The sequence below is a fragment of the Dipteris shenzhenensis genome, chromosome 23 (assembly GCF_047967505.1).
Source record: "Dipteris shenzhenensis isolate YYH24624 ecotype China chromosome 23, Dip_SZ_1.0, whole genome shotgun sequence".
NCBI classification, from domain to species: domain Eukaryota; kingdom Viridiplantae; phylum Streptophyta; class Polypodiopsida; order Gleicheniales; family Dipteridaceae; genus Dipteris; species Dipteris shenzhenensis.
The window spans coordinates 45,397,753-45,414,008 of NC_141618.1; the positions used below are offsets into that span (position 1 = coordinate 45,397,753).

Below are 16,256 nucleotides of genomic sequence, written 5' to 3' on the forward strand. Positions count from 1 at the left end.
CCCACGCGCTGGTTGATTGGTTTTTCTCAATTTTGGAGGACTTTCCGGCAATGAAACTTCTCCAAAACCTTCTCAATGCATTCCTCTCTGAAGCACGCTTCTTTTGAGCCCAAGAACTCCCACTTCTTCGCGACAGAAGTGCTTCTTTTCGCATTTTTCAGTAGAATTCTTGCTGGTCGGCTCTTGTAAATGCTCTTTCTTCATGCCTTTGCACTCCTCTTTGACTGAGAATGCAATTGGGCATTGGCTACTATGTCCTCTTGGCGATTGAGGACTTGCTTTGTGAGTTGTGATTTTGCTACTGCAATTTCTTGTTGCCATAAGCTATTGGTTGGCCTCGTGTGCCGCCTCTTTCTTGGCTCACAGGTGCCGAGGCAGTGCTACATGAGTCATTCTTTGGTTGGGTACTTTGCTGATTTTATTTTGGAGCCTTGAAAAGCTTTGTGAATGCCATATGGAAACCACTCAAAGAGAGTGCAGCTGGGGTGCAGTGTGATTGCATCTGGACAGCCAATGGAATTGCACTCGGAAAAGAGAATGCCTTTGGGTTGAGCCTATGGGTTAAGTGCACTTATGTGATGGTGTTCTATGCTTGAAAGCCTTGCGAAGGCTTAGTGAATTGGGGCTGCGTGCTCAGTTGCAGGGAAGGTCTCCGAGATGCAACTTGTAATCATTTCACTGTGAAATATAAAGAAATACCGAAAGGGGCGCCACGGTGTTTGAGGCCAATCGGGTGCACTTGTCTATGTCTGTTGAGCAGGGGCATTCTAGCCTCCATCCCTTTTTTAGTGGTTTTGTTTGTGAACAAATGGGTAAATGCCAAATGGTGATCATGCAATGGTTAATGGTTGTGATATATACTTTGTGAGCTGTAAATAAGTGCTGAAGTGATTAAAGGTTTAGTTCCACTGCCCTCTGAGTGATTAGAGGCCGGTTTCACGTATTGTCGTGCGGTCAAGCTCTTTGGCACTTGTTTCCTGGATAGCTGAGTTTCTGCATGTCCACGCTTGTTAATCCTTTGAGCCATGCTTGTTGAGCCTCTGAGCCTTTTTTGAGCCAAGCGCACAGCCTCTAAGCCATGCTTACTAGCCTCTGAGTCTGCTGCACGAAATATCTTCATTGGAGCATTATTGTGAATTTATGAGCCCAAACTGCCATGCCTTTAAAGGTCATCTTTGGTCACTCCTCCTTTGTTTTGGGGTTTTTCTTTTGTCAAGATAGACTGTCGTTTTTGGGTTAAAGTCTCATGTAAGGATTTCCCTCTCTTTGTTTTGTGAGGGTGATTTCATTTGAGACTCGTACTCTTTGGGCTGATGGTTTTGACTTTAAATGGTGAAACTCTTTGTTTTGAGTATTCACCGTTTGTCGAGAATCTGCCATTTTGACAGTTTGTAATTTTATGTAAACCCCTATCTTTGGTTTGAGGGGGGTGTTAAGGGAAACACCTTGATAGTTGGAGTTGTAGGTACATGTCTTTGGGATTTGGAGGCATATGTGCATGTCCCCATTGTGTGTGTGCTTGGGTGTGTGCTTGTCTGTAACCTTAGTGTGTGAATGGTAGGTGTGATGGAGATAATCAAGGATGGTTTGTGGATCTAAGAAGATGCTCTCTCATGAGCTAATCGATGATGTTTTTCCTCTTGTTGGACCTGCTTTTTGGCACTTGCTCCTTAAAATTTTGCACTCTTCTAAATCCTACATATTCAATAAACAATATCCAATACTTTAACCCATTAGAGGTTAGACAAATGCATACATTCTTATTCTTGGACTATTCCTAGTCCCTTGTGGGCGTCCCCACAATTCTCTTAACCAACTTTCTTTGACCGTAGACAATCTAATAAAGGCTCCTCTTTATTTCTTGGGAGAAATAGCAATTGGTGACATCCCCTCGGCTTCTAATCAGTTGTCCTCAACTGAAAAACTTCTTGATACACCTGTAAAACTTGAGAACACATCCTCTCCTAGCATCAATTGCCTAATAGCTCTGGTACTTGGCAAGATACCTACGAGTAAACTTGCCTCTAGGTGTTTTTCTTCTTTGTGCGGTATGCAGTCTATTCTAGTTGGAGATTCTCCTCCATCTCTTCCACCTTAGGTGGCTCTTGGGATCTGGAAACTTTCGATCGTTGACTTAGATGGATCTTGTGGCATTCTTTGCTCCCTTCTAATTGACTGGCCTTCTAGGGCACTGGGCAGCCACATGCCCCTCTTTCCCGCATCTAAGTACTTGTTGTCCTTGTTGAGAATCTCTGGTGTTTCCTGCTCTTTAAGAGAACTTAGCAGCCATGGGTCCTTCTCTCATGCCCTTTTCCATGTGGGAGTTTGGAATCCTAGCACGACATGAATTATTCGAAAATGGATCATAAGTCTTAGGTAATTCACCTCCGTTATCAGCCAATCCGATCCTTAGTTCACTGCTTCTTGGTGGAAAAGGTATTCCAAGACAACCATGGTAGAAATCCATTAGTTTTCAATTCTGCCTTAACATCTTCCTTGCAGATAATCCTCAAACAATTTTGGAATAAGACTGGCTATTTTTTCCAAGGCCTTTGTATTCCCCTCGGCTTCTTTAGCTGCAACTCCGTCTTCACATTAGAATAAAAGAAAGCCATAAAATCGCAAAAACACTTAGCCAATGATCACTTGTACTAATACTTGAGCATATCAAGCTCCATGGACTTCTCATTTATGAGTAGTGTCTTCCTAAATCAAATCAAGAAAACAATCCACTATTCTCCTTGCATTGCCTTAGACATTTTGGTCTTCAAATCAACATAAGACAAACTTTATCAACACAAAAGAGCTACTTAGCCTTAGACATTTTGAAAAACTCTTTCCTAGAGCCTTTCTTTGTCTCCTTTCCTTGACAGACTCTTCAAGTCTTCTCAAATAGAGTGACTTGTAGATAGATTACATACTAATACTTTTCCAAGTAATATGATCCTCTTCTTGGAATTGCTTTGGAAAGAACTTTCTTTGAAGAATTTCCATTCATTCATTAAGTCGTCAAACACTTACCATACCTATTAGGTGCCGACTTATTGCTCCCACAACTTCTCCAAACAAAAGAGTATATTACTGAATGAATAAACTGTAAAGTTGTGTCACTCTAGCCACATCAATCCATGAGATGCCATAAAGATTTCTATTTATTCTATAAATAGGTCCCAATAAAAGAAAACTATAGGACGATAAATCCCGACTTAGCCATCCAAAATTCGAAGTTCTAACCGAGTAACCCTTTGGTCCCATACTTCAGTTGAGCTTCCATCTAGCATTCTGGTTGTATATGCATAGTCAGACGGACTAGTTTTTAGCTTCAGCCTCTTTACGATATTGAGTTAATTACAATGTGTGTTGATACTAAGTCAAACAACAAAATGACATCATGGGACACAATATTATCAGATGCACTATTCACTAACTTAGCAACACACACACAATAACACAAGTACTGACCTTTGAGAAGATCCCGCTAGTTGAATGTACATCTGGTCGGGCTTAGACAGAATATTATCAGATGCACTATTCACTAGCTTAGCAACAGTCACACAAGTACTAACCTCTTAGAAGATCCCGCTAGCTGAATGTACATCTGGTCGGCACTCCATCTACACATAGTATTCTCAGATCACCATTTCAGCCATCCAACGATTCTTGTTATGTTGGAAACATAAAGAGGGTACAAGCTATCACTCTTATAACCCTCAGCCACTACAACCTGGCCATCAGTAATCACCCATTTGGAATCCCCAAATGTGGTGTGGTAACCACTGTCATCCAACAAGCCAGTGCTAATCAGATTTTTCTTGATTTGCGGCACAAGGCGAACACCATCAAGCATAAATATGCGTCCATCAGGGAATACTATCTGTATACTGCCAATCCTTGCAATCTGACATGCATAGTTGTTCCCAAGGTGAACAACTCCATGAGTACTTGTGTAGGAAGTAAACCACTCCCTATGAGGAGTAACATGAAAAGAAGCACCTGAATCCAAGAGCCAGGTGTGCATGTCATGGCCATCAATAACCAATGTATGTGCAATTACAGCAGAAGAGCATAAAACATCATGCCTATCACTTTCACTGTCTTCTGCTGCAACATTCACTGCATCCAAGTCATCTGCCTTGGCCTTGCCTTTTCCTTTGCTTCCACTGCCTGCATCCTTTGCCTCAGCCTTCTTGGCTTTCTGATCCCGTATAAACTTGAAGCACTTAGACTTCACATGTCCCTTCTTGCCACAGTAAAAGCATTCAATATCCTTTTTGCTACGGGACTGACTGCGGGATTTGGACTTACTAGCAGATCTCCCCTTCTGCTGAGTCCTGCCTCTTTCCTGTACCTGCAAAGCATTTGAAGACTTGCTGCCCGCATTATTCTTCCTGCTCATCTCCTCCATAAGGAGAGAGCGCTCTACATCAGCATATATAAGAGTGACATTTGAATTAGACAGGGTGGTCTTGAAAGTGTCCCAACTCTCAGGGAGGGTACACAACAAGAAAGTAGCCTTGAACTCCTCATCAAGGTTCAACCCCTGTGCAATCAGCTGTGTAAAGATGGCATTGAACTCACTCAAGTGTGAGGTCATAGCTGTACCTTCCTTCATGCGAAGATCAACCAGCTTCTTCAACCAATAAACCTTACTGGCTGAACTCTTCTGGGCATACAACTCTGCTAGCCTCTGCCATAGGCCATAAGAGGTCTTTTCAGCCTGAACATTGAACACAAGAGAATCACTGAGAGTAAGCATGATAGCAGCCCTCGCGGACAAATCTAGCTCCTCCCACTCATCATCTGACATCCCAGATGGCTTGACACCCTTCACCCTTATGGGCTTAGAAATCTTCTTTAGCAGAAGTACATTCAAACACTGTTCTGCCCATAATGCATAATTGTGTGCCCCTTCCAATTTCTTTATGTTCAGAATTGATGATTCACTTCCCCCTGATGCCATATCAGATAAGGAAAGTATCTGACTCCCTGTAAGTCAAAAAATGACTGAATAAAATTCTGATTTCTCAGAAAAAACCTGCTCTATCAAGAGTCAGGAGCACTCACAATAGTGCTGTTTTTACTGTCAAAAAAAAAATCTGCAGCAAAACAAAAAATTTCCCTCCAGTTTCCCTCCAGTTACTGTACCTTCTGACACACTGTACCGTGCTCAAATAGGCATAAAACAGTAATTTCAGAATGCTGCAGCTGTTCCACAAGTGCTTTATCAGTGCATCATCAGCTGACGAAGCACAAAACACTGCTGTCCTGGACACTTCTCCCACCTCAGATGAGGTATTGCACTGATTTTATATGCATAAACCACTTGTCATACACTGTTTTGTTCACTGAAAAGAGGCTCTAGACACTTCAGCCTGTCACAAACCTGCAACAGAAAATGGGACAAATCCCAAGCAATCACCCTTCTGCCAAGGGGATAAAAGGCATCTGAAGGTCTCAAACAGTAACTCAAGTGCTCTCAAGCAAAATCTGGGCAAAAGCCCCTTGATTTGACACCTGTACCAAGTGAAAAACACCTCAACACTGAGGTAGCATACAAAATACAGCGCTCTCCAAGCACTTTCACCTGACAATGCAATGCATAAACAGCCCTGTGTACACAATAACAACACAGATCCCAACGTACAAACACTGAAGAGAAAATCTTTTGAGCACTGTCAACGATGGACAGTTAGGGACCGAGTAAACTTGATGCGCCCTGGCCAAGCGTGGCTCAACTGAGATTTTTCAAGGTGTCGTACACAAAATGTGACCTGCAGAAATGTCACTGAATACACTGCGGAAACAAGACCAATGTGGGCTCCCTGGCTCCACACTGCCTCAAGGCATACACTGCATAAGCTTCCAGGCAAAAGCCCTTTGAAAATGTCACCCAAAAGCTGAGATTTGCACTCAGCAGAAGCATAAAAACCCTCTGCAAAATCAAGGCATTTGACCTTCCCGAAACAAGATAACTGTGCAACCACCACACACTGTGGTACTAGTCACCTCAAGCACGAGGGACACGAGGGTACTTGCTGTACCTTCTACACACAATTGTGAGAACTGAACAAGCGGGAATGTAGAGCAGAGTGCTCTCTCTTTTTCTTCTTCCCCAAAAAAAAACTGCTGTACCTGCTGTACTTGCTGTACCGGCTGTACTTGCTGGACCTGCTGTACCTGTGCAAGGTACAAATCCCAAAAAAAAATCAAAATGCACCTTCCCTGATGCAGGCTTCCTGACACAGTCCGTACGGCAGCGTCCGTACAGTACGGCCGCCTGTACGGTGTCCGTACGGTGGTACGGACGGCCGTACGTCCGTACAGCGGCTGTACGGTGCGCGAAGATGTTGCGCACACGCAGCTAGCAGCAGCTAGCTGCTGCTGCGACTAAGGCTGGCTGCCCCGCGCTGCCACGCTCAGCCTGCGCGCCGCCTCTCTGCCCGCGCTGCCTGCGCAATGCTCAGCTCCACCCGCACGCTGCCTACGCGCTGCCCCGCTGCCTGAGCTCGCTGCTGAGGGCACAATGCCCGAGGGGATAGGGAGGGGTAAAGGGAGAGGTAGGCAGGAGTGGAGAGGGAGAGGGAGAGATGAAGGCTCTGATACCAGTTGAGGGGAAAGAATGAGGGAGAAGTACAACGGGGAGAGAGTGAGAGAGAGGGGAGACACAAAAGATGTGGGTGTGAAGTGTTGAGCCACACCACAAACTCATAGGTTTTATTAGGATTAGGTTTTTCACCCTATGGCTGTCTTAAGACAGTCATAGGTGTCATATCTTTAATAAAAGGGTGGCAATGTGCCTTTACCCCAACACTAACTTAGAAAACACATACATACTCAATCATACTCTCTTTTGAAACTAAATGGAAAACAAGCTATTCAGCTCCCCGCTTTTTGTTTTCAGCTTATGTTCAATCATTCTAAACATGGCTAAGGCCAATACACCATAGATAAAAAGGCTTCATATCTAAAATTGTGTGTACTTTTTTCATTATTTTTCTTGGGTTATACCTCTGATGTATTAATTAAGTGATCAAATTACTACAATGAGTGAGAAAAGATTACAAAGGCGGGAAAATCAATGGAATTGGGAAGAAATGAGTCAATGTGAGGCATTTTTATAATGTGTACACCATTATATTCAGGTTGTTCACGTTTATCATATATATCAACCTCTAATACTACGGTAGATTGAGAAAGTCTAAGATTTAAAAAAACAAGAATCCCCTCTTGAAGTGCAGTTCAGTTCACAAGAGTCACGAGGATGGATTCCTTCTCCAAAAGCAGAAGCATCTTCGTACATAAAGTCTTGAAAGTCAGGAACATCTACTACAAATAAATCATCTATAAAACGCCTAACTTGGCTAAGCTTATGTAAATTGGTAGGGTAGGTATTGATAGAAATAAGGCATTGCATGAACTCAAATTCATAAGTGAACAGAAAAAAGTCTGCTAAAAAAACAGCACAATAGGGATTCCTATAATTTGTTCAAACAACGAATCACCTATTGTGATGTAAAGATTATCTAAAAGAAAATCTATCCAAGAGCAAACATCTTCAACACTTACGACCATTGTGTATCTTTACTTTTTAAAATCAATGTCATGATCTTTATTATTTAGCCACAAAAAGTCAAAACATAAAGCTATTTCCTTAACTTTTCGCACTTTGCATCTATCTTTGTAAAATCTCAGCTTAAAGACATTTAGAAATGTTTTCTAAATTCTTTCTTGAACCCCTCCCAAGTAGTGGATGCCACACCATCCCTTTGTTGTTTAATCCACCATCTATATGCTGCCTCATTAAACATATGAATGGCCTCGTGGACTTTCCTCGTGTCATTTCTGATTTCACAAATGGCAAAAGCTTCTTCCCATTTGTGTAACCAGGTTTCTATGACATCAGAGCTACGGTTAGGCATCCAACTAGAATACTTTTCTGGCCTATAATTAGCCTCCTAAGCTCGATCGTATGTATACTAGTTTCAAGCTCCATTGGAGCTTTTCCTATATCCTCCGTAAATGGCCTTACAGGCATACTATGAACCATCCATCTCAGTTCGTATTGCCCTACATTTGCTTGTAGCTGTTGAGCCAAAATTTGTTGTAAGGCATCCTCTAACAAAAGCAATCCTACCTAACAATGCATGGGCTGCTGGGCGCGACACATGTGTTGTGTTGGCCGGACTCCCGATTCTACACGATCCACCCATGAGGCTTCTTCCTCTACAATTTTGCCTTTATCCATAAAATCTTAAATGCAAAAGGTTTAACCTTGCTTGGGTTGGTTGGGTTTTTTTCCTTAACACATCAACCAAAGCTGAAATCACAAGTTATGTAACCCGAAATTCCAAAAGCCCCTTTTTTTAACACAAGCACAATCCAACACTGCTAACTCCTTGAAATCATATCTGCAACCCAAATAACTAAAATCCTAAGGCAAAATGAATTAACCTAGACCACAACTGAATTTAAAAGGGCATAGAAAGCTCCCTGGTCCAATTCAATCCGTGTACAGCTTCAGAATCACTCTGATTTAACGTCGAGGCATCCAACGATGGTACAAACCCCACCAAAGTACCTCCAATAGGCATGCGAACCAGTCGATATCTCTTATAATTCAAAGCAACCAGCTCCCTTGTAGCCTAGCTTCTTTTGTTTCCGTTTAACCTCCAAATATTTAATAATAAGACCAACTGATCCAAATCTGGCTTTCCCTAAGCCCTCTCTAGGTTGCGTTGATGAACAGCAGAAAGGGTGGTATTCACAAAAACAGCGTTTAATTCATTCTGTGAATCAGTTGCCGTAGGGAGCGGAAGCGCGACATAGAGCTGTCCTCATGTGTATCTAAAAGCCTTGCGCCTACTATTTGTTCGATACGAATGTGACTTCCGGCCTCACACAAGATTGGTTCTAGCTAGCGACTTGATTGAATGCTCTTGGCGATGCATTAACCAATCGTTAGAGATAATTCTTTGACAAGGACAAAGGAGGACCATGGAATTGTGTCTGAAAGAGAGCTGCAAGAGGGTTGGCACGTGTGCAGCATAAAACTCATGAAGTTGTCAACCCCCATTACTCACGACGAATATCCCCTGTCTGTCGGCTACTTTCTCGGATGATCTTCACCTAGAAGCTCTGATACCAAATGTTACGTACAATAAAAGCCTACAACTGAAAAATATAACAATCACGGGCGACAGTACACTGCCTATCCACCCAGCCAATCTCTAGAGAAAAACAAGCTCGTAAGATCATTCATGTTTTTTCCTCCTGCATGCTTTCTCTAGAGCCCAAAATTCCCTAGATTAATCTGGATGGCACATGTCAATAATTGGAAGCCCCTAGCAACTGCTCTATTTCTCTGTTTCATTTACAATTTGTGGGTTCAGATTTGTTATTGTGTATTGGAGAGAGTCGTCTTCATTATCCGCTGTGCACGGGTGCATACTTTAACACTTAATATTCTGACGTAAAGTCACCTAAAACAAGACTCTCCACTAGATTATGACTATTGATGTGCAAACCATCATCATTGTAGCTACTGACACTCAGTGGATCCATGGCCAACACGGGTTTGAACATTGTCTACAGCCCTTTCGACTGGCAAGAAGTGAGACCAATCGTTTCTGTGCCAGCTTCACATGGGAATTCAGTCATACTATAGCTCAAGTTCATCACATGAGTGGCTACTTGTATATTCCATTGTTTGCTAATCAAGTCTTCAAAGTCATGTATGGCACATAAGGATTCCCCGGAGAGAGAAAAAAGCCATTTATTGTGAGAGCCAAGATACCACTGGAAAGACATTTAACCATTCTTCTTCCTTCAGGAGATTACTCACGTGCATCACTCTCTGAGAGGGTTAACGTGGAACACTACAAGAACCAAGATTTAAGCAGGAAAAACGTTTGAGCTCACTAGTGAAACCCAGCACACATGCATAGGCAAACAACCCAAACTCCGTCCAGAACTCAGCATCATGCACATGAACTAATAACAGTCCTTACATTCTTCTAAAACTGCTTACTGACCAAAACTCCCATTAATACTTGAGGTACTGGTTGAGAAAACACATGGCTAGGAACAGAAGTTTGCACAGATTGCAGGCACGAAGTACTTGAAAACCTCAATAAAGGCTTTGTGAAACTCACCCAGACCTAATGACAAAGCAGGATGTGCTTGCTGCAAGCTCAGGAAACGATAGGAGAGATGATAATTACATCAAAATCAAATAGTATAGCCCCACTTAAGCAACAATCCTTTGCAAAAAATCTAGCTATTGAGAGTCTCTTACATAAAACACTGTCACAATGCCAAAGAACAAATAATTCTGGCTCTAAACATCCTAGCCTATGCGATAATCACCTCCTAAATTTGAAATTGTTTCGCTTTTTCACTCTCTATGAGCATACAATCAGATGACAAAGTATGCCTCATAACTTTGTGCATGTATTACAACATCCATAGCTTAGAAGCATGCATATCAAAGAGATACCTTTTTAATTGAAGAGTCTTCAAAGTATTCTTTAAAAGCATCCACTATTTCTTCGCCAGTATCAAGCAAATCGACCCAAACACAAGTCTTGCCATCACCAAAGTCAGCTTCAGGTCCACAGTATATACTAAAGCATATCACTTTACCATGGCCCACAGGGCTTTCTTTCTTCACATCAATGTCAGCAACCTGCCACAAAAAACAGCGCACCACAATGCATGACAAATGGTGTCAATGACCAAGATCTAGACTTTCCAACTTACTAGCAGACCATCCATGTTAAAAATCACGTTGAATGAAGAACACTAACGCTTGCACCAGGCCTGCATTGAATATTGGAATCACACATCCAACCTAATTGCATTGATACAACATAGCAATGTTTGAGGAGTTAAGATGAAAGCAACCCACTGTTAGAAATGAACCTATATAAGGGGTATCCCACAGCGGAAAACTTAAGAGAGCCCTGGGAATGCACGCGGAAGTAGTTAACTACGGAATCCAAAACTTCTCTACTTATGTGTACTCAAACAACCATGTGTGTGTGCTAGTAAATAGATTCTGCTCCAAAGATATAGAACCAACAAAATATATCGCGCACACAAAACAAAAGAGGTCCCGAGTACCACCAAACCGTGGTCCTCTATTCCTACCAAAATGTTGTCCTACTACCTCCATGGCACTTCTAGATCCCTGAGCCCACGTGCTCTTTCCTCACCTTCTGTAGAATTGGTCATCTGTGCTGACAAACACACCTCCAACCTATCCTTCCAGATAGCTACCTGTGAGGCAGTGTGCCTAAAAGACTTGACCTCCTTGCAGCCCTGATGTGCAGCCAATGGTGAGGCCCAAGTTCCCTGTACCTTGAGCTCTGTTTGGTCCTCTTGGATGTAGGACCCAAGCTTTGCTGCTCCGCTGCTCCAGTTTGCTGCCTTGATCCTTGTACAGCTCTTCCTAGCTCTTTATCTGCAGGCCCTTGCCACCTCCCTCAATCTCTTTGGAAGCCCTTCTGGCTGGCTTTGCCCTGCTCCAATCTGCACTCGGAAGTCTGCAACTCTGGATGAATATCCTGGTCACCTTGCTGCAGCCAAGGATGCCCTCTTTGAGAGCTCTCTGTCTGCTGCTCCAGCCACCTCCCTTGCTGCACCTTATGTGCTCCTGAAGAGGATGTCAAGGCAGGCAAGGGGCTCCCTCTTTATAGGGCAAGATGCCCCCCCCCCCCCCCCCCCCGGCTGTCCGACCCATGCTGTCCATATAACTGACCAGCAGGGGCCCCTCCAGCCAACCTGCAAGTCGGCCTGGTTGGCTGCCTCTGCCTGGCCTACAGGCCCTCATGGCCCTGCCTGGCCATGTGGCTTGCTGCCACTGGCCCAGGCCTACCTCAGCCAGATAGGCCTCTATCTGAGGCCTTTCCTGGCCCAGATCTGGCACACCATATCCTGCGGCCTGTTGGCCTTCTTTCACGGCATATTCTAGCCCTAAATCTGGCCCATCTTCTGCTCCATAGAGAAGCCTATCTGCCCTGGCCAATCAGCCCCTGTTCTGATTTTTTCCCGAGTCTTTCCAACCTCTAAATTCCACACCATAGATCCGTACAGCCACTGCAGGCTGTTAGAAAATACCCAACAGAGGGTACACGCAGCGGAAGACTTATAGTAATGCCCAGGAGCTCACACAGTGTGCAGTGTGGGTGTGGAATCACAAACTTCTTTACTTATGTGCATTCAATAGGTGTGCAGACTCATCGATAGACAATGAACCAAACCAGATAGAGAAACCACCAAATAATATATTTCCGTCCACAACTATGGACACAATACAAAAGAGACAGATCCAGAGTCCCACCAATGGTGTGGTCCTTTGATCTTACCACAAATTCTTTCTCCTATCTGCTGGCTATCTCTAGACTAGAGTCCGCGTGCTCCACCTCGAGCGTGAGTAGACTTTCCGTCTAGAATGATCTTCTCCACCTTGCTGTCTGGAAACCAGTCTAGGTGGGCAGCTTCCTGTTAGCTAAGTCTGCAGCACAAGGTACTACTTTCTCCTCCTGACTGTAGGCCCAAAGATAGCCCTGCTGCTGCTCCTTCTGCTGGTGGAATTGCTGCTCCAGATGATGTGGAAATGAGGCCTGAATGGCCTCTTTATATAGGCCCCAAGGCCTGCACCAAAATACCGACCAGTCTGTAAAAACCGCCCTTAAAGGGCTCACAAGTCAGGCCTTTTATGGCCCAAACTTCCAGGGCTTTTGGCCCTCCATTCAAGGCAAATATGCAGCCTATAAAAGGCCTGCCACCTGCCCACTGACAGTCACATTCCTTGCTGCAGATCTGAGCCTGCACTCCCTGCCATGTCTGCGCCTCTGCAAACAGTGCGCCTCCATGTCCTATATCCTCCGCAATCTGTCCCAGACTGTCTTGCTTCTGCTCCATACTTTCCTGGCCCTGTGTCCTGCCCTTAACAGTCCTAGATGTGCTGCCCTCATGCCAGCCATGATGCTGTCTATGTGGCAGCCCCTTTCTCTCATTTCCTGTTGGGTACTTCCCTAGGTCTCCCTCCCCCATGCTCTCCTCATATGGGGGCTTACAGATGGGAAGGTGACCTTTCCAACACACGCAGTCCGTACCTGTCCATAAGTGTGCTGACATCATTTGCCACATCATCGACCTGCTCCCGCCTGCTGAACCTGTGCAGACCTGCTCCCACATGAGCCGTGCTGCCACGTGTCCTTCCCGACCTGTTACAGTCCATTATTGCATCTTTGATTTGCCAAGTACGTCTTCTAGTGTGCTGCCCATGTGGCAGCCCCTCTCTTAATGCTTTTCCAAGTGGGTATGCTGCCCACATGACAATCAAAAGTTGCCCATGTGGCAACCCTAATGTCATGTGCACGGATTGGTATCTGACGTGTACTGGGTACACAAGACTAGCTCAGGTAGCCTGGGGAGGCTTAGAGCTAGGCAAGCTTGATTCTCGGGTTGAGTGGCAAGGGTACGAACCAGTTAAAGGTCTTCGCTATTTTTGGCGCTTGGGGCCCGAGTCTATATAAGGGGCCCAGAGGTTCAGTTCTCAGAGAGCCAATGGGAGCAAGTTTCGTTCCCAGGTGCTAGGTTTGATCCTGGATTGAGTCGCGGATGCGCGCTTGCAACATAGTGTAGCCCAAGGCCCAGCAGCAGATCCCACCCTTCACAGCGCCACCTGGTGGTATGGGACACCAGGCTGGTTAGGATCTGGTTGGGAGTTCATGCCAGTAGCTCAGCTCGTGGCTCGGAGGGGACATCTCCTGATTCGGGATCACATCTCGTAGATGTCATGGTTGGGTGGTGAGCAGCCTGCTCAATTTCCTCACGTTGGTGTGTTCTTGTGTTTGCTTGCAGATCAGAGGTTTCAGGAGTGCTGGGACGTGTCAGTTGGTATCAGAGCCAACTCTTGAGGTAGGAACTTCTATTGCGAGAATTTTGGACGATTCTTTCTCCAGGTATATACCTAGATGAATCCGAGAACGTTCCCAAACTCATCCTTTAAAAACACAACATAGTGCAGTTTCAATCTCATGATAGTCACTCACAAGGTTGAAAACCATAAACTCCATCATGCATAGCAGGGACTAGCTACTATGACATCCCCACTGACGTCATCAGCGCCTGTAGACCATAGTATAAAAATATGCTCTCACACATACAAATCCACACACCCACACATACTTGAGCATCCATTTATACAAAGTCTTCGTACTGAGTTTCTGTCAGCACTCCGGAGGTGAAGGGCAGACTCAGCGATGACGAAGGCTAGCACTAAAGGAGAAGGCTAATCAAAAGGTAGTCCAAAATCTCTTCAATCAAGCTACAACTGCATGTGAAGTCTAAACATTTTCATTTTAGTCTCTCCCCAACGAGCATCTAAATCTAAATCTAGATGATAAGGCAACGCACCATTTAAGATAGAAAGAATTATCACAATACCAGCAGGCCGCAACTTGGTATGCCCTAATTTCGAAATTCGTGCTCAAATCCTGCAAGTGTTTGTTTGGTATGCCCTAATTCTTTCTCTAGGTATGCCCTAATTTCGAAATTCGAGCTCAAACCCTGCAAGTGTTTGTTTGGTTCATCGGGTTTTGGGAAGTGGTTAAGATTTAGGGAAAGAAGAAAGGAGAGAGAGGGAGTGCAGGGTGATTTCGTTGCAAGAAGTGACAAGTTGAATCATTTATGTACACCTAGATGAATCCAACAACTTGCCCAAAATAACACAACACACTGTGCAATTGTGACACGACCCCGCAGCATCTGACCATATCACTGACCTAGAATCTCGTCCTCAATACAACCAGAATCATAGCGCAGGTGCCTCAATCCTCCCGACCACCCCCGAGCACGTGGGCTACAGCTCGACTCATCCATAGGCCATATCTAACCCAAGCGTCCCATACCACCTGAGCCCGTCCAGAGGACCTTCGATACACCACCTATGATCCGCCATGTAGATGGTCAGAGTCCCGGCTTGGGTCCACGCCCCATCCATCAGTTGAGGAGCCCTCAACTGATCTAAACAATAGCACTGGCCCTCCCTCTATATAGAAGGTAACCCCCTATAGATAGCATTATGAATAGCTCCCTCCATATAAAGTGAGCAAAATATATGAATCAATCTCTATATATAGCAATCTCGGCTAAAAATAGCCATCAAGCCCTATGCTATCCTGTAACCCACGTTCACCTGATATCCAACCCTAGGTACACCATGCACATGACATACTCCCCTTACTCTAAGAACTCACTCCTGAGTTCACCAAAAAGCCCGAAAACTTGCTCTGAAGATGAGTCAATGCCAATAACTATACTCTGACTACCAGTGAGTATGCTATACTTTCCATGAGATTCCAATCAAAGAGAAGCTAAGGCCAAAGCCACAATCTTTGATAACCAACCCAAGGAAAGTAAATCTCTCAATCTAAACAAGGTTACGTATCATCGAGTATTCTCCTCGAGAAATCAAGTAACGCATGAATCCACAGAGTTAATTCCATTGACATATCCGTACACAAGCATGGTAAAATCTGTACCTGAAGATAAATGATTCTATCAACCTTATCTATTGAGTATCCTTGAACTCAAAATCTTAGGTTGAGATCGAGGAGTCATTGTTCGAACAACCCCATCAATTGAACCCCACGAGGCCAATTTTTGGGTTGCAATTTCTATCAAACCTAATTCTTGAATTACTTAGTATTCAGAAAATCCCTCAACGGAATACCCTTGTGTTAGAAAATACCCAACAGAGGGTACATGCAGCGGAAGACTTATAGTAATGCCCAGGAGCTCAACAGTGTGCGGTGTGGGTGTGGAATCACAAACTTCTTTACTTATGTACATTCAATAGATGTGCAGACTCATCAATAGACAATGAACCAGCCAGATAGAGAAACCACTAAAACTTATATATTTCCGTCCAAAACTATGGACACAATACAAGAGAGACAGATCCAGAGTCCCACCAATGATGTGGCCTCTGATCTTACCACAAGGTCCTTCTCCTATCTGTTGGCTATCTCTAGACTTGAGCCCGCGTACTCCACCTCAAGCATCTGTAGACTTTCCGTCCAGTATGTTCTTCTCCACCTTACTGCCTGTGAATCAGCCTAGGTGGGCAGCCCCTGCCAAGCTTTGTCTGCAGCACACAGGTCCCTGTTCCACTGCTCCAACCTGCTTGTGAATGGCTGCTCCAGAAGGTATGATGATCACAACACCTTGCTGCCCTAGAAGACAGC

The 16,256-nt window shown here is 44.4% G+C and overlaps 1 protein-coding gene across 3 annotated transcripts in view; it reads right to left on the bottom strand.

The window, feature by feature from the left end:
* The window catches only part of LOC147887452 (DNA polymerase I B, chloroplastic/mitochondrial-like), a 48,732-nt gene that overhangs the window by 24,123 nt on the left and 8,353 nt on the right, over positions 1–16,256 (bottom strand). For all 3 annotated transcript variants that reach the window (XR_015543196.1, XR_015543195.1, XM_087394115.1), the window contains exon 3: positions 10,496–10,684. Coding sequence is in view for 1 of the 3 variants with exons in the window: in XM_087394115.1 (XP_087250241.1) it covers positions 10,496–10,684 (189 nt within the window). In the remaining 2 variants the exon portion in view is untranslated. The remainder of the gene's footprint in view (positions 1–10,495; positions 10,685–16,256) is intronic.